The following is a 19679-nucleotide window of genomic DNA, read 5'->3' as shown; positions in this document are numbered from 1 at the left end:
GAAAATTCCGAATTAAAAAGCATTGTACTTAGCTTCATTCAACCGAACACTGCTTTCATTGGGTGTCTTTATTTGAGTCAAGATGTTATTGTGCGCGCATTCCCTTACTGGACACGACGGTTGAAACAGTCGTGTTTCTGAACGGTCGTAAAAAGGGTCGTTTTTAGCTTTTGACAGATAAAATGTCAAATTGTGTCATCATCGCTGTTTCATTATTGGAACCAATCGAGCAAAGTAAATAAACCTAGGAATTACCGTTCTATCAGAAGAAACGGAATGAAATTCAGCATGAAATAAATTTGCATTTTCAACGCCGGTTTGCCGAAATTTCATAGTGAATAAAGCATAGTTTATCCGTCATTATCCAAACAAGCAATAACAAAGCCCCAAGTAACAATTTCAGGCTGATCAAACGCTTTTATATCTGATTTTATTCAACCTGTGGCTGATCTATGGTTTAGGTTTAGAAATAAAAACCTTTTTTCAGCTCTTAAACATCTAAATCTGGTGATTTTATCAAGCTTCAGGCTAATTAATAGCTGCTTTCGAAGCTGCAATGAAGCTTAATAGAAACTTTTTTGCGCTGTTAAATAGCCAATTTGCGCAATGCTGTCAATTCTATTTTTAGAACGAGAAATAGTTTTGCAATCTGCTTTTCCAGTCGCTTAATCAACGCTTCATCAACCTTTATGCAGCCAAAAAAAATCTATCTTTAAATTTAAAAACTACAAGGTATACAGCCCTAAGGGTTGTACGAAACGGTGACGTAGGACTATATCAGATGATCAGATTAAAGACTAATGTAAACTGCATTTCTGGCATATGGATGTTTATAAGAATCTGTGAGTGCCATTGTTTAAGTGAATATTTAAAAGAGAAGAGCGAAATATTCAGATTCAATTCTTCATTTAATGCAATGGTGGCTTTGAAAATACGTGGACGGGGGTTCATAAGTACAACGCCTGCTACCTTTGAGACATAGAAATTTCTTTTAAAAATCACTTGTGTGTATCATAAAGGTTGAAATGGTAATGAATTAGCCTCTTATTACCATTGGCGTAGCTAGGAACTTTCCCTGGAGGGGGCCTAGGGGGTGCCTTCCAAAACTTTGAATTTTGATTATGGTCTTGTTACTCTGGCTGTCACCTATAGCACAAGGTTTTGTAAGGAAATACCAGGCGGGCTTGGTGAGGATCCGCACAATTACAAGATGTGTCGTGAGTACAACCTGTCCGCGCATCACATCTTTATTGATTTCAAAGCAACATACGATACAGTCGATTGAGATCAGCTATGGCAGATAATGCACGAACACGGTTTTGCTGAATAAACTGACGCAACTGAGCAGAGCTACATTGGAAAGAGTGTTGTGTTTCGTGTGCATCTCGGAGATACTTTCGAGTTACTTTGAGACGCGGCGAAAGTTGGGACAAAGTGACGGCTTATTTTGCATGCTATTCAACATTGCACTTGAAGGGGTGATCCGACGAAATCGGAATCTAGGACAAGTGTTCTAAACGTGAATGCGGCCAAGATCAAATACTCAAAGGAAACAAACGCGTACCTCTCGCGGACGGCAACTTTTGATGGCGACGAAGTAGAAGTGGCAGATGGGTTCGTGTATTTGGTATTGCTGATGCACAAGGACAACAACACTAGTAAGAAGATCTAGTTGCGCATTTAAGCGGGAAATTAGGCTTCCTTAGCCCTCCGCAAAACGCTAGGCATACGCGATTTTCGAGCGGAAGATACTGCGGACGATATTTGGCGGAGTACAAACTGAAAGCGGAGAGTAACGGAGACGAATGAATCATAAGCTACAAGCACTGTTTGGAGAGATTGCCATCGTCATCTGGCGAAAGTCAATAGGCTACAGTGCAACGAAAATAGTTCTCTTTAACAACTGCACCAGCATCAGGAACAGGGAGACTCAACGTGATGGCTCGACCAGGTCGAAAGTGATTTGCGACTTCTGTGAGTGGGAAATTTGCGACGAGTGGCCCAAGATGCAGTTGAATGGAGACGAGCGCTTGAAACAGCATAAACCGAGGTGGCTACTAAGCTACTGACGACGACGACAGCTACGCTTTTGCGATACCTAGTGAAATAGAAAATATCTACACAACGGGAACATATACACTGAGTTTTTTCCCGGTTTCCAATTCCAATGAGGAAAATTTCTGGGGCCTGCAGAATTCTGGAGGGGGCCTGGTACCCCAGGCACCCCCTCTAGCTACGCCAATGCTTATTACAGGGGCGAGGGGTCTCAAAGCATCATAAAATAATAAAATTCATGCCTCCAAACAAACCTACACGTCAAATTTGGTGCCATTTGCTTGATTAGTTCTCGAGTTATGAAGAATGTTGTATTTCATTTGTATTGGACCTCCCCTTTTTAAAGAAAGCAAAGTTCTAATCCACCATAGAAAAAATCCCCCCTCCCCCTGTTAAAAGACAGATGGGTCTCATTATACCATAGAAAAAATTCCTGCCTTCTAAACCCCCACATGCCAAATTTGGTTTCATTTGCTTGATTAGTTCTAGAGTTATAAGGAAATTTGTACTTCATTTGTATGGGAGCCCCCCTTCTTAGAAAAAGAAGGGGTTTCAGTACACCATAGAAAAACATCTTACTTCCAAAAACCCCCACAAGCCAACTTTGGTTCCTTTTGCTCGAATATGCTCGAGTTATGAAGAAATTTGAATATTATTTGTATGCCCCCCTCCTAAAGAAGGGAGGGGTCTCAATTTACCATAAAAAAAATTCTTGCCTTCTGGAACCCCTACATTCGAAATTTGGTTCCATTTGCTTGATTAGTTCTAGAGTTTTGAGGAAATTTGTATTTCATTTGTACGGGAGCCCCCCCCCCCTCTTAGAAGGAGAAGAGGTCTCAGTACACCGTAGAAAAATAATCCTGCCTTCTGAAACCCACATGCCAAATTTGGTTCCATTTGCTTGATTAGTTCTCGAGTTTTGAGAAAATTTGTGTTTCATTTGTATAGGAGGCCCCCCTTTTACGCCCCCCTTAAAATTGCTCTCTTACCCTCATAAAAATTGCTGGTCATTTTATCTATCCAACGACATATAAATTGTTCAGCTTCGTTCTGTAGTTTAGTAGTTATTGGCATTTGAAATCTTTCATTCAAACGTTACACTTCTATTTTCGTTTTCACAAAGTGCTACCCAGTCCCAGTATAGTAAACAAAGACGTAGTCCTACGTCAAAAATGAAGCGCGGCCTTTTTTTATTTTGCTGTAAACATGTTTCGAACGCAATATTTTTAATTTCGAATAACTTTAATTCGTATAAGTAAAGCTAGCTAATTAAAAATGCATGTCATTTTTCCGGGAATTGAACCCGCCATCTTTTGATCCATAAGCACTCACCGTATGATCCGCACCATTTGCATCTGCAGAACAGACAGTGAGAATATCTTTACACCTGAAGTCTAGCCCGCCTAGCGTGAAGCAGTCGATAATGTCGATAACGGATAAGCTTTTGCTGTCAGCCGAATTGCGAAATTCTATTATCTGACAGTAAGTGTGCTGTGAGCCGAAAAAAACTTGGTAGAAGTTTGTAAAGCCACTTTAACACCTTTAAGCAGCCTTAAAGTAGTTTGAAAGCTGTGAGCGTAATGAAAGCTTCCACTCTACATTTTAACACCTTTAAGCAGCCGTAAAACGGTTTGATGTTTATGGCTGTTGAGAAGCAGATTGTTTAGCAGAAAAATCCGCCATTAAGCTTGTTTATCAGCTTTTGGGAGAGAACTGGTTTGAAAAACTTAAAGTAGCTTAAACATCGCTTATTTAAACACCATTTAAGTGCTTACTTTATGCAGCTTTGATCGCCTTAAACCAACCCGTAAACAGCCATTGCTCTTGCAATTCAGCTACCGTTGTTACTTGGGGTAATAACGGTCGTATTCGAAAACAATTTGTTTAATGCTTTTGTATGATAAACATGAAGTCACGATTAAGGTTGCGACAGAAACGCGATGAGCCTGTGTTGCCAGTTATGGCGATAAAACATTACGAACTGTGTTGCCAATTTAGTCATTTTTATACCTTTGGAACGTGTGAAACAGTACCTGAACTCCCCTCGGAATCCATCGATCAAGTAAATGCACAATACTCATTCCAACTAAATGGAAAGGGTAAATGGTGCTCCTTAAACTGCGTTCAATTTTGCCAGGAGCTCCATTTTTCATCACTCTTCTCAAAAGATTGACGTTCTTGCGCTCATTTCTAAGCTAAACAAGAATTTAAAAGTATTTTATACAATAAATTGAGCATTTCTTAGTACAACACAAATTTATTGCGTATTTGCAACATTTTTTTTCGGAAATTTCCGGAGTTTATGTCTGGATGTAAACAACACGACATCTCAAAACCCCGCTGACGTTCACGCTCATTTATTTTAACTCTAAATTGAGTAAAATTGTACTCAGTTTCGTTAAAAGTGGATCTACTCTGAATAGAGTGGTTATGCTGTTACTCACTTATGAGTAGCGTAGCTACATGTCAAAGCTGAGTAGTTCTTACCCACTTCTCATTCTGCATGAATTAACCAAACTGAGTAACTTTTACCCAATTCTGTTATTTTAAAATTAAGGGAAATTTCGGAAGTTTTACATTTATAATAATTGTAACAAATATAATAGATTAAATATTTATTTAAAATGTAAAGTATGAACTCACAATAAAAACAAGAAAAAAATGTTGAGCGTGACAAGCTTGATGAGGTCATAGGTATTGTACGAGCCGACCTGATACAGGAAGCGTGCGCATCGTCTGCCTGCAGTTTTTGGTGATTCTATCTACAACATTTGGCACTCCTTACTCCTCCTGATTCGTGTGTATTCAGGCTATTCCGGTAGAGACTTTCTTCTAGCGGGCACCAGAACAAAAGTTAGTTGGTTCAGTCTCACAAACCAAAGTGTCCGATTTAAAGCTTCTAACATTCAGTTCTATCGGGTCGTTTCGGTTGTGCTGGCAGATGCATGATGACGTAAATGTAGTATTCATGTAGCCTCGTTAACCGTTAAATTTTACATTTTACGATGTTTCTGTAAAGAACTGAATATGAATGGACTTATGAAAATAGAATCATAGTAATATCTTACAAGTTACTTTTGAATAATCTTTTGATACTCTTGAATAAATGGACAAGTATACTTTTGTAGATGTTGTCGATCTTAGCCACAGCCATTATCCACTGTAGCAGACATTCCATTACTATAAGCTGCCTCCGACGCATACATCAGATATTAGAAAGTAGAGGTGATTAAATCTGCCTGATAGCAAACTGTCCACTACCATCAAAGGTGTATCCTAAGAAACGAACATAAACTGCAGCTCACGACCTGAACTCAGGAGCCATTTGTCTCTTCGACAAATTTATTTCTTGACATCTATTATCAATGTAATCAAATAGGGAAGTTTTCTAAGCTTTCGTACGTTGACTATATTGGCAAGGAATGCAGTTTTTAATGCAGCTTCGGCAACTTTCAGCGATGGGCGTATAGCTTCCAATTTTTATTCTGCTAATGGCTAATGATGTTACTGCCGCTATCTGTTCCACCAGAAGGTTCGCTTTGTTATTCATTGTCAAGATTACTGGATTATTTTGTAAGCTCTGTAGTCTTTGAGTGAGTGATTCGGGACCCCTATCTGAGCATCCTCGGCCGCCGTTGGAACCAATCGATGTCAAACTTAGGAATTTGAGTGATCGGTAGCGGATCTTTTTTATCTAACTGAAAATGGAAAATTCTGTATTTGTTATTTTTTTGATATTCGGAAGAACTTACTGGAGAGAGGCATAAAACAATGTGCACAGATACTTGGACTCAGGATATGAAAAAATTTTATAAATTATTTTACGTTGGGATTCATTTGGAAGCAATTTTTCCTTGGTGGGTATTAACTCGTTGGTGACTTGATCTGAAATGAAATTAAAGAATGTATTTCGTGAATTAAAATGTGTCGACGATTTGTTCAATGCTCTCGCAGAGGACAAGATTAAACATGCGAAGAAGCAGTAAGTTGCACTCCGTGTTGATCGATCATGTGTAGACCATATCACAACACTCCGCATTATATTGGAGCATATCAACGAATTTCAAGACTCTCTTCTGCCTTCGAAAAAGAGTGTCACCGACTCAATTACGCAAACATCTGGCGCGCAACTGAGGCCCTTTACTTTGTACGACCACGGCGCGACGCGAGTTCGCTCACTTTAGTTTAAATAAGTAACCCTGCTGCCGACGAAAAAGGGTATTTACACGACAGATCCGCCAAAAGTGTTGCAAATACCAAGTTCCTACACACCACCTTATCAAAGATTTCAAGGCCGCCACGATACTATCGACCGTGGAGAGCTATGGACATTGTCGGAAGGACGTTCCAGGCGGTTGCTGAGCAGTATACCAAACTGAAACGTGAAGCAATAGAGGTTGGATTAGAGTTGAATATATTTAAGCGCGATCGAGCTCGCATAGGCAATAGTGTGGTAGTCGACGGGAACGAGTTCGAGGTGGTGGACGTATTTGTATACCTCTGGTCGTTGATGGCGTTGGATAACAAATGCAGCAGAGAAATACGCAGCCGCATTCTTGCCGGAAGTTGTGCTTACTTCGAACTCCACAAGACTCTATGGTCTGGTAAGCTTCACCCCCGTACCAAATATACCATGTACAAAAAGCTAATAAGCCTGGTAGTCACGAAACGTGGACAATTTTCGACGGGGACTTGAAATCACTGTCCGTTTTTAAACGTCGTGTGCTTAAGACCATCTTTGACGGTGTATAAAGAAGAATGAACCACGAGCTAGTGTAGCTCTTCGCCAAACCCAGTATCCAGGTATTATGTATGACTAGGGTTTCGGTATGCGGAAGTAAAGAACAGGAGTATCACCCGGTTACGAGTATCAAATTAAAACTAACTCTTGCGAGTCCCGCACAGCGGGTTTTATTCGTACATCTTTACATGTATTGATATCAGATTGATATCTTCGAAAGAGCATAAGAAGAGAGAATATAAACTGATAGGGCTCAGCTTTTACTGAGCCATTAAGTACACCACAATTCTCATCCTTTTAAAAAAATATATAAACTCCTAATCGATAAGATTTGTTTGTAATCTATTAAAATCTCCTATGTTGTAATTTTTCCAAAATTCACTGAATGCGCTCCTAAACGCTTTTAATTTTTATAGAAATTCAATAATTTTCGATTGCATGTATATATGCTACTTCACTAAATAACTTCGACAGCATAAAACCAAAATACGTAAATAATATCTTAATTTTTCATTTGTTTTCTCCGCTCCAACAATCTCTTAGAACGCCTAGGCGACAAACTCGCCTGATCTCTACCACCATCATTGCGTAACTTTTTTGCAGAATTCTCATTAGGAATCCTAATGAATTCCTCCTCCGAATCCAGCCTTTTGCGTTTGCAGACTTCTCTGCACGGAGCCATAATATTTAGACGCACTCTAGGGGTCTTTGGGACCCTCAATTGCGCGCGATGCGCCCTTGTCGTCACGTTTCCAATACATATCTGAAATATCATAGGAGAACATTGTTTTATAAATTTTGCTTTCACCCACCTAGAAATCTCTTTGGGGTTATTATTCCTATACCAAATTGTATCTCCTAAGTTCAGATTAGTTATTGGATCAAGAGAAACCTTTTTGTTATTACTTGTAATATCACAGTTTCTTTGGTTAATATTTATATCATCAAGTGAATCGTCAATTTTCTTTGGTTTAATTAGCTTTTTAGGATTAATTAAATCTAATAGAATTTTTGGAGTATATACAAATATTTTCTCGGATGGAAAACTTCCATCCTTGGGTAAACATGAATTCCTATAATTAATGAGAAATAAATTGATTTGATCTTGCATATCCATCTTCCTCACCTCGTGATCGAGTAGAAATTTCTTTAATACATCCTTAACAATCCTAACGGACCTTTCGGCCTGCCCGTTACTGGAAGGATTGTAAGGAGGACTTTTCATCACATGTATTCCTTGCCTTTTTAAAAATAATATAAACTCTGAGGAATTGAAAGGTGGACCGCCATCAGTAACCACAACATCGGGAAGACCAAACCTAGCGAAACCAGCAATAAACTTTCTTATGACTTTATTTGCATCAGTTCCAAACTTCATCCATTCTATCTCTATCCATTTAGAGAAACTATCTACGATTAACAAAAACATCTTTTTATCAAAGTAGAAAAAATCAGCGTGAATTCTACTAAATGGACGAACAGAAGGAGCCCAATGCGAATTTATGACATTTTTAGGAATCACCGCCATTCTATTGCAAGAATCACAGGATTGCACATAAGACTCAATTGCTGCATTGATACCGAACCAATAAACCGATCTGCGAGCCAACTGCTTCATTTTTACTATACCAGAATGATTTTCATGCAATAATTTCAACACAGCTCTTTGCATGGATTTAGGAATAACTACTCTGTCTTGAAAAATCAGACATCCGTCAATAAACTCTAAGTCATGTCGATTAGAATGGATATTTACTAAATCCTTATCTATTCTTTCTGGCCAACAATTCTGATAGTAAGAAATTAACCGCAATAAAAATGAATCTCGACTTGTTTCTGCAGCAATTTTGGAATAATCTATTGGAAACTCCTGAGTAAAATTTATACTCTTCACATAATCCTTGTCGAGCTCAATTGGAACACCCTGAGTAAGCGGAAAACGTGAACAAAAATCAGCATTACCCATTTGAGCTGACGGTCTGTAGCATATGTTAAAGTCATAGATAGACAATTCCAAAATGTATCGCTGTAATCTAGTAGCATAAATTGAATTTTTGCCCTCTTTTCCAAAAATGCCAACAAGTGGCTTGTGATCGGTGTAAACTGTGAAACTTTGGCCATATAAAAACTTATGGAATTTTTTAATAGTGCTCACCAATGCCAAAGCTTCCAAGTGAAGAATAGGGTAAGACTGCTGTGCTTTGTTTAAAGAAAACGATATAAAGCAAATTGGTTTTTCCGTACCATTAACCAAATGCGCAATCACTCCACCAAGTCCATAACCTGATGCATCACTAACAACCACTATTTGGTTTTTTGGATCAAAGAATTCTAAAATGTTAGCGTTGATCAAAGCCGTTTTGCTATCCTGAAAAGCTTTTTCGCAATTATTATCCCAAACAAATTTGATATCTTTCTTTAATAGCTGATATAAACAAAAAAGCTTTGATGACAGATGCGGCACAAACTTACCATAAAAATTTATCAAACCCAAATAAGCCTTCAATTCCGTCACATTTTTCGGAGCAGCTGCTTGACTAATTGTGGTTATTTTATCAGGGCATGGCAATAAACCTTTATCAGTAATAATATGTCCAAGGTAAGGAAGGCTTGAAACAAAAAATTTACATTTTTTTAAATTAACTTTAATGTTTGCTTCACTTAAACGTTCCAAAACCATGTAAAGTTTCCTACGACAATCTTCTAAATCCTTCCCAGCAACCAAAACATCATCCAAATAAACACGCACATTTTCCAAACCTGCTAACACCTGTTCCATCACCTGTTGGAAAATGGCTGCACTCGAAGATGCTCCCTGAGGTAAACGATTGTACGTGAAAAGACCCTTTATGGTATTGATGACCATGAACTTCCTTGACTTCTTGGACAAAGCCAACTGAGTGTAGGCACCCTCCAAATCTAGCGAACAAAAAATCTTGCAACCTGACAATCTAGCAAAAAGAGCCTGAGCAACTGGCAATGGGTACGTGTTGGGTATGATCAACTTATTTATAGACACCTTGCAATCAATAACTAATCGAATCTCCTGATTTTTTTTTATCACCACTACAACAGGGGAGGCCCACTCGCTCGTCTTAATTGGCGTTATAACCTTTTCCCTCTCAAGCATTTCTAAATGTTGTATCACTTTTTCTTCTAATCTATATGGCACGTCATAAGCTTTCCTGAAAATAGGAGATTCCTCTTTCAATACTAAATCTGCTTCAAATCCAATAATCGGGGACGAAAAATCTTTACTAAACACATTTGAAAATTTATTCCTAATATCAGTTACTATTTTCTCAGTTCCCAAATTTTCGTTAATATTTTTTATACTAGCTGTATCTGTAAAAACTTGTCTCCAACTAGGATAAAACTCATCCAACCAATTACGTCCCAGCAAAGGTAAAAACTCATTGTCACTGTCCAAAACAATCAACTCCAATTGCTTATGAATACCTCTCAGAACCACATCAACCAAAACAGAACCGTGAACTGACAACCTAGCACCATCAACAACAACCAACTTTCTCGCACAACTTCCTAGAGGTAGATTAAATAATTTATAATATAAATATTTGCCCATTAATGTAATGGAAGAACCGCAATCCACTTCCATTTTAATAGGTTGTCCTTCAATCGATACATTAATTAAACATGGTTCATTAAAGTTAGTGTTGTTATTTATTTTCATGCAAACAAAATCACCTGAATCGTCGTCCGATGAAACATCCGAACCAGTAGGCTTTAGCCTATTGAACAGCTATTCAAAACTTGCGCTTGCGCTAGTGCATGGCTGAAGCTCGTCCGCAAATCTAACCGTTGGTTTTCTTTGGCTGTTAATATATTTAAAACATTTTTTAACAATATGGCCAGATTTGCCGCAATAGTAACAGGTTAAAGTCTTGTTATGTTCAAACCGTCTTTGCCATGCACCGCTTCTATCCTTGCTGCCGCTGCTGTTCCGCATATCATAGCGCATACCAGATTTGCTTCTGCTCCTACTTCTACTCCTACTTCTACTTCGATTTCTATCGTGCATACCACGAACGAATCGGTCACGTCTGCCCAACCTTGCTTTTATCGATGAAATCATATCCGATTTCCCACCGATCATTTTAGCCCTTGAGCCAGCCAGCTACCAATTTATAATCATTCTTTCGGCAGAAGCCAGCGTTAAATTCTCTTCGCCCAACATTTTTTGTTGTAAATCTTTATCGTAGACTCCCATCAGGAGTTTATCCCTGATGGCAGTCTCCTTAAACTCGCCAAATTCACAATATTCGGCTTGTAATTTCACCGCAAGAACGAAATTTTCAGCTGACTCATCTATGCCCTGAGCCCTGTTATAAAATTTGAACCGTTGGATCAGGTCCGACTCCTTTTTGTCGAAACGTTCCTTAAGTTTTTTAACAATTTCGCTGTAAGTCAAAGTAGCCAAATCGCTAGCCGGATACAGCAGTTTGATCTCCTCAAACACTGCCGACCCGCTGAGGGTAATAAATAAAGCTTTCTGTGAATTCTCTGGGACATTGTTGTACTGAAACATGAATCCCAATCGTTCAATATAATTGGCAAAACATGTTCCTGGAACATAGGGCTCAATAGTGCCCACTATGTTCGAAGCCATCTCTGCACAGAAATACAAAACGAAATGTAAAAAAAAAGATAGGAGCAAAAATAGTCCGCTTACCCGAATCAAAACGAATACTTCCCGTAGATACTACCACGAAAGATGCCAAATGCGCCAGGCAGTACCAGCTGATCTGCAACAAATCCAGCAGCACCGAACAAGCCACTCAGCGCCGTTCGCTTACGTCCAAGCGGTCACTCAACGTCGTCTGCCGACGTCGACTTTTCACCGATAAGCAATCGGTCACTCAGCGTTGGCAGCACCAACACCAAACTCCGAAATGCAAGGAAAAGAACCTCTCCAACGATGGCACGTATACGATGAATTTAGCAAGCAGCAGGCACACAGGCAAAATAAAATAAACCAGCGCCGCGATCAAAAAGCAAAACTCACTATTTCTCCCGTTGGAGCACAATTTATCTGCAATTTAGGAGGAAAAAAAACCAGCACAATCACTTAAATTTTTCCAATATGCACAATTTTCCCCCCGCTTTTCACTATTTTTCAACAATGCACTAATAAAAAACCCTTTTTCATAAAACCTTTCTTTATTCCGCCCGCAAAAGAAACAAGAAAAAAAGCCACTTTCAAAGCAATTTCTTCACTTTTCCTTTGAATTTCCTTGTTTCGAATTTCCTTTTAATCCTTTGTCAAAAGCACTAAAAACCCTTTGGTATCAATAGTGCCACAAAAGCACCGTTGTGCCGCAATACAAAGGAAAAACAATGGAAAACAAAGGAAATTTTTCACTAACCTTTTCAATTTTCCAGCCTTTAAATTTAGACCTTTGTCTAACTAACAATTGCTGAAAGGCTTTTCAAATAATCACTATTTATCACTACTTTTTTAAACACGCGAACCGAAGAAAAGAATTTACCGCCGTCGCCACTATTATGTATGACTAGGGTTTCGGTATGCGGACGTAAAGAACAGGAGTATCACCCGGTTACGAGTATCAAATTAAAACTAACTCTTGCGAGTCCCGCACAGCGGGTTTTATTCGTACATCTTTACATGTATTGATATCAGATTGATATCTTCGAAAGAGCATAAGAAGAGAGAATATAAACTGATAGGGCTCAGCTTTTACTGAGCCATTAAGTACACCACACCAGGAAGTTGCTAAAGCTGGAAGGGTACAATGGGCGGGACGGCCAGCATCAACTTTGCAGCTTTCCGAGGCCTAGTGATCAGAAGAACTTGCTCCTAATAAAGATATCCACCAAGCTGCCTAAAGATCACCTAACCAACAAACATTAAACCAAATCGACCATATTCTCATCGATGGTCGATTTTCTCGAACATCACTAACGTAAGCTCCGTACAGGGAACGAATATCGACTCGGACTATTACCTAGTAGCAGTAGTAGCATGTGCCCTCAAAACTATCGACGGTACCGTGGACCCCCCTTCGTTTGACCGTTTTTAATCTGAACACTTTTTAATTTGAACCCCGTTGGTTTGCACGACGTGCAAATTAAAAATGGTTCAAACGTCATTCTCAACATGACATCATTTGTTTATGCAGACAATGCACATAAACACGATTTGTTTGTACTGACCTAGCGTGTTTAATCGGTTTCACATTTCGTTTTCCTAACGATTAAGATAGAAATCTGATCGGAAAATGCAATATTCGCACTTGCAACTGCCAACTAAAACAAACCACCAAAACAATAACAAAGAGCAGGGCGGCCAGTTCACACAGGTTTCAGCATATTTCGGGTTACCAGTTATTCAAATTAAAAAGTAACCCCGTTAGTTTGCATGAGAAATCGTTCAAACGAACGGGGGTCCACTGTATATACCTCGTGACCAGGGCTGTCCTGCATTGAGTGCACCTATTTTGCTTTATTAATCGAAGGATCGCAGGATTGCCCATCGAAGGATCGCACTAATCTTAATCTAAGGTTATGTTAAAGATACGCTAAAAGTGCGGGTGACAAATAGTGCTATAAACAACCTAAGAGTACGGACGATATAAATAAGTCAGCTTGCTTAGTGTTGAATCAGAGGAATCAGCCTGGAAAGAAAGGACTAAACGAAAATAATAATCCCCCTACCAGTTCATCCTAAGTCACGGTCGTTTCATTTGGGAATTATTATTTCGGAAATCATTCTGACTGTTGGCAATCTCCAACACGCAGAGTAAGGTTACGAAACCTCGAGTGCACAAAATGATTTGTTTGACGGCGAATGCCAACAAGGAATAGAGAAGAAAAGTAAAGCTTGAAAAAACTATCTAAGCATTGTCATGAGAGAGAATTCGGCTATGAACGACGAGCGCGGAATGAGTTGACCACGATCCTGAGGAATAAAAAGCGCCAGAAGGACAGAGATCGTGAAGAACAACTATTCCGGGCTAATGAGACGCGTAATTTCTAAGAAGTTGAACCAATCTCGTAAACGTAAAGGATACGCACTGAAACCTGATATGTATAGGGACAAGGACCTGGTCACAAACGAGTACGAGGTGATCGACAGGTGAAAGCAGTTTTTCGATGAGCATCTCAACGGCGATATAGTAGAAGGAGACGGAACGGTAGTTAATCTAGGAGTGCCTACAAACGATAATACCGTGCCGGCTCCCGATCTCGAAGAGGTTTGGCGAGACATCGGTCAGCTGAAGTACAATAGAGCCGCCAGAAAGGATCGACTCCTGGCAGTACTCAACAAAAATGGCCAAGAATTGCTAGCGATGACACTTCACTGGATAATATTAAGGATTTTGGATTCTTACCCTTAATTCTCACCGACCCACAAAGCGGTTCACAGAATGCACTAATGTCCTCCACTGCTTTACGATTGCTTTCGTACTTTAACGAAGTTCATGTAGTTGAATCGAATTTCTTTTGCGGTACCTCAATATATGAATGGATGTCAATATATTCAATAAATTGTTTGAAAATATGTTTATAGCACCATGGCTGTTAAAATCACTTGATCAATTCAATAACATATTATTCTAAAGTGTACTTACATTAATCACCGTTTTGATTCCCTGACATTTCGCGGATTTGATCGGTAGCATACTCTGCAAAATACGGGCAGTTAAATACATGGCTGCTTCCCTTGCTTTACCGACAATTGCATGCAGAGTTTCCTTGCCAATGCCAACACCGACAAACAGGGGCTTTTGTCCAAGAATGTTAAAAGTTACATCTAAGCATAAAAAAGTCAAATTAGAAGAATAAATAACAACCAAAACCAATCTTTGACTCACTGTGCAATCAGAGAATGGAGGCAGCAAAATTGGCAGATCCGGAAAGTTGAACTTATCGATGTAATCTTTCGGTTTAGCCAACAGTTTCACAGGCCAATCACTGTCATCACTTTGATTTTCGTTTCACTCTTTTGTTGCTTATCTTCTGCTTATAGTCGAGATATCAATTTATTGCCCTGTACACTAGCAGCCTGCTGCGATGTTTGTCGAATAAAGGCATGTCAGGATCTGCAAACGAAATATTTTATAAGGACATTTGTTTACTTTGTTCAACTAAAAGCAATTCCTCTTACTTACCATTGAATTTGCAAAAAATAATCAATCTTTATTTATTTTTATCGACACTTTAATTTTGTTTATTTTCCACCACACTTGCACGGTTACTCAAGTTAAGCCAGCTATGAAACTAAAGAAAATGAGTAGAATTCTACTCTGTTTGTTATTTAAAGCACCCCATCGACATCTCTATAACGAGCTGCAGTAAACGTCAGCGACAACATGTCCTGGGCTCAAAATTTGACAGCGGGCCCAAATCAGACTGCTGGCAGTTGAGTGAAACGCAGTGCTGACATGCTATCTCATTTTCGCACACACGAGATGTTGGCAGCGAAAACATGGTTGCCTGCCGATGGGTTGATTTAAAGTCACTCATTTTTTGACATTTTGCGTGAAACTACGAAACTGAGTAAAATGTACCCTATTTAGAGTTAAGCCGAACGAGCGTGTTAGTTTGACTGCCGGATTATCGAGTCAAAATTCGTTAATCCGGCCATGAATTTGTCGGATTAGCGGGGTGGTACTGTATTACATATAATGTAAAAACCAATGTAAATAAGTCGTAATATTTTTGCGGTATGCTTTGAATGTTCCGTGCATTATTGATTTCAAGAAAAATAATAATAATTGATGTGTTATGGGAATCGTGATTCAAAAGTATAAGGGGGATGCTTTAAATTTATATGTAGTAGGATTACGGATTAAGTGATTTGTCGGTATAAAACATCCCAAATCTTTCACATGAAACAAATTACACGTTGTAACATGAATAAAACGTTTCGAATTTTTTGAGTGTAGGGAATGCCAACAGCGATCAGTTCCGTCCGATTTTCCATACGGCAAACACTTTCCGAGGTTAACGGGAAACTAGCAGTCATTAACTTTTCGTCGGAAAGCCCAATTTCGGAAGCAGTTTTTCGACCCAAAAGCGGGATTCTGTTTATAAAAATGTAAATACTGCATTCTTCTTGCCAATCTGAACATAGCGAATATATTTTCATAAACAGAATTTTTGTTTCAAGCAAAAAAACTGCTTTTGCAATTGGCAGAATCGATGACGACTAATTTATTTGTTTATTTGTTTATTTGTATAAAAAATATCAACAGGCCTACTGGCCCTACTGATACACTTAAACTAGAATCTACGTGCTAGTGCCAGGAAGCGAGTTTTCAGTACCTCGCGGCTGACGTTTAAGTCGAAGCAATGTGTGAATCGATTGAAATGGCGTTGCAGACCGATGATTGTGCTAAATGTGCTATAGTTGGTTCGCCGATGCGGTACACGCAGAAATGGACCGTTGCGTAGAACACGACTTTGGGCGTATATGTTGAGGTTCGCAAGTAGACATGGGCAATCCACTCTCGAGGTCAGCATGTCGGCGACTGTCATTGCTCTGATCACGTCGCGACGAGTGGTCAACGGGTCAAGATCGATGAGTCTGCAGCGTTGTTCATAGCAGGGCAGCTGAAAGGGGTCGTTCCAGGGCAATCTTCGAAGTGCAAAACGTATGAATCGGCGCTGCACTGACTCGATTCGGTCAACTCCATTTTGGTAGTACGGACTCCACACAGGAGCACAGTACTCAAGGTTGGACCGGACAAGAGCACAGTAGAGAGCTTTGAGGCAGTAGATGTCGTTGAAGTTCTTGGCGATCCGCATGATAAATCCCAGATTCCTGCAGGCCTTATCGACAATATATGCGATGTGCTGTTTGAAGTCGAGCTTAGAGTCAAGCAGTATTCCCAAGTCCTTAACACAGTTTTCGCGGCGTAGAGGCACGTCTGATAGAATGTAGTCGAAAACGAGAGGGTTCAATTTCCTTGAGAATGTAATTATTTCACATTTGTCGGAATTTAGCAGCATGCGGTTGTCTGTGCACCATTTTGCAAAAATCAGCAGCTGCTCTTGCAGGAACGCGGCGTCGGACGGACTATCGACTTTAGCATACAGCTTCAGATCGTCGGCAAAAGAGAGTCGCGGGCATTTAAGCAGGAAGTTGACATCGTTGAAGTAGATGAGGAAAACCAAAGGTCCGAGATGGCTACCTTGTGGAATTCCAGAACTAGCAGTGAAAGGTCTGGAGGTGAACCCGTCGATACTAACTTCTAGGTGGCGATCGGAGAGGTAGGAATTAAACCATCGTAGCAACGAGCCTCCGATTCCGAGTTTGTTCAGTTTGGCGATGGCGATTCGATGGTTCAATTTGTCGAAAGCAGCGGAAAGGTCCGTGTAAATAACGTCCGTCTGCGACCGGTCGTCGAAACTTTTTATCACGTCGGACGTAAGAGTTAGAAGATTGGTTGTCGTGGACCGCTGGGGCATAAAGCCGTGTTGATCGTCTACGACATATTGCTTAAAGAATGCAAATACAGGTGCATACACAACAAGCTCGAAAAGTTTTGATATTGAGTTTAGTGCAGAGATGCCGCGATAGTTATTCACATTTCTCCTATTCCCCTTTTTATGAACAGGAAACATGTATGCCGATTTCCATATTGTTGGGAAGACACCTGTACTGATTGATAAACTGAACAGGTGGCTCATCGGAGCAACCAAGGCGTTGATACACTGTTTCAGCAGAACAGACGGAATACCATCCGGTCCAGAAGAACGAGAGGATTTTAGCTTCGCGGCGGCTGATATGACCATCGCGTCGTCGATGGAAAGGTGGGTTAAGCAATTGCTAAGTACGGGGACGCACTGGATGGCTGCGGAAATTTCTTTACTTGTCAATCTTTCGTCAGTAAATACGCTGGAGAATTTCCGCGCGAATAGTTGGGAAATCTGTTCTGTGTTACTGGCAGTTTCACTACCCAGGAACATTACCGAAGGAAGCCCGTTGTCCTTCCGCTGTTCGTTGACGTGCTTCCAAAAGGATTTGGGATTCCTTTTCAGTCTACGTTCGATGTTGCTCAGGTAATTCCGGAAACAGGAGCGACTCAATCGTTTGTAACGCGTGTTGATCGACAAGTAGTGGTTACGGAGTGGCAACGTTCGATATTTTGAAAATTTCCTGAGAGCGGTCTTTCTCTCGGATTTCAGACGTCGTAACATAGCGTTTACCCAGGGTATCTGCTTCAGAGCGGGCATGGTTCTTTTTGGTACATGTCGATCGATAGCGTAGTTCAGGATGTTGGAGAAAGTCATTGCGGCAGAATTGACATCATCCTTGTCCAAAACTGCATCCCAATTGATGCTAGTCAGGGTTCTTTGGATTTCCCTGAAGTCCGCACGGGCGAAATCATAGTAGACGATCGGTGGTGCACTAGTCACGTGAAGACGTATTTGTTGACGGATAGTAACCAGCAAGGGTGGATGATGTGGAACGTCCTTAACTAGTGGGGAAGGAGCCATCGCTATTTCGGGAGCCTGAACTTGCACACTAGCAAAGCATAAATCGAGAAAGCGACCGTTTTCGTTAGCAATGTTGTTAACTTGTTGCATGGTGGCAGTGCTGTAGCAGTCGAGTAACTCGTTAGTGAGTGGGGATAGAGACGACGAGCTAGAGTCAACGTACATGAAACCATTGCCTCGTCCGCGCCACTTTAACCCAGGCAGGTTGAAATCGCCCATAACTATTATCTCGTCTACTGGAGACGCCATTGAAGCTATTGCAGTAACTGAATTCATATGAGCATTCAAAATAACGGGATCGCGGATGCGATCAGGAGGCAGATACAGTGCACACAAGAACAGCCTCCGGTCTGCAAGCTTTACCGTCACCCACACTTGCTCAACGGGCAGCCAGTTGTCCTTTTCGACGATAGACGCTTTGAACTTTATACAAATAAACAAATAAACAAATAAACTATTCACTTCAGCCTTCATCGAATCGATTTTATCATTAGTTTCATCAAACCGGCGAGACAGCATCCGCATCATATTTTCCAAAGTCATACCGTGGACCCCCGCACTATGGGCCAGAAATTAAAATTTCGGGACAAAAATATTTGCGGTTAAACAGCATGTCTCAGCTCAATGTGGTCTTCGGCAATTTTTTGAATAAAAAATTGATGCATATTTTGAAGGGGTCGTCCAATATTTAAGCGTTACTTAAACAACAATTTAAGTACTAACTTTTTGAGTAAATTTTTTTTCACGTTTTTGGTTTCAAAATATTAAAGATAAACTAATTTCAAGTAATTTTTCTGAAGATATGAAACTTCTACCTTTTACCCATTTTCAGCAATAGACCTTTGTTTATAAACGAACCCTCAAATCACATTTCTTCTTGTAACATGTTTATTTCAACAGACAGCTCAATGTGTTGTTCTAGAAAATATTTTGCACATAAAAGAGGAATATTTTTGCTGAAGACTGCTTTGCTTTATATGCATTAATTAATAAGATATAACTGGTTTTACGTTAAAAACCGTCTGATGAAAAATCCGAATATCTTAGCCATCTGCAAGTATCTGCAATTAGTTTGCATACCAATTTGTAGGGAATTATTAAAGCTATCTGCCCAAATGTGTATTTCAGAGAATACCTGAGAATATCATGGCTGGGAATACCTGGGAATAGTGCAGATTTTTTTTTCATACATTTTATAACTTAATAAATATGCGTCCTAGCGTCAAACAGTCTTCACAGAAAATATGTATTTTAACATACTAAACAACTTTGTAGAACACTTGAAAGCAATAAAATAATCGTGTGCAAAGTTATTGAGTGTAATTGAGTTTTAAGCGCTGTTTTTTAACACATCATTATATTTCGTAACCGGTAAGAGATAGATAGTAACTTAATT

At 39.8% G+C, this 19679-nt stretch overlaps 1 protein-coding gene and 1 long non-coding RNA gene across 2 annotated transcripts; both read right to left on the bottom strand.

Annotated features, from left to right (window-relative positions):
- Nucleotides 1-4699: 4699 nt before the first annotated feature.
- Nucleotides 4700-15051, bottom strand: LOC128745331 (uncharacterized). The gene is made up of 6 exons (XR_008412532.1): nucleotides 14950-15051; nucleotides 14653-14880; nucleotides 14410-14591; nucleotides 5808-5940; nucleotides 5124-5753; nucleotides 4700-5066 (listed from the first exon to the last, which is right to left on the bottom strand). It is a non-coding gene; the product is annotated as an uncharacterized LOC128745331 (long non-coding RNA).
- A 2217-nt stretch (nucleotides 15052-17268) lies between these two features.
- On the bottom strand, nucleotides 17269-18826 carry LOC128745886 (uncharacterized). Its single transcript, XM_053842952.1, has 2 exons — nucleotides 17463-18826; nucleotides 17269-17281 (listed from the first exon to the last, which is right to left on the bottom strand). Exons 1-2 carry the CDS (start codon nucleotides 18824-18826, stop codon nucleotides 17269-17271), a joined length of 1377 nt encoding a protein of 458 aa, XP_053698927.1.
- Nucleotides 18827-19679: the final 853 nt, after the last annotated feature.

The sequence above is a fragment of the Sabethes cyaneus genome, chromosome 1 (assembly GCF_943734655.1).
Source record: "Sabethes cyaneus chromosome 1, idSabCyanKW18_F2, whole genome shotgun sequence".
Classification (NCBI taxonomy): Eukaryota; Metazoa; Arthropoda; class Insecta; order Diptera; family Culicidae; genus Sabethes; species Sabethes cyaneus.
Note: the sequence above shows the minus strand (reverse complement) of the source record. Positions and strands in the feature narration are given on the sequence as shown.

Coding starts and splice junctions, on each gene's coding strand:
- LOC128745886 (XM_053842952.1), bottom strand. CDS start 18,826: ATGACTTTGGAAAATATGATGCGGATGCTGTCTCGCCGGTTTGATGAA.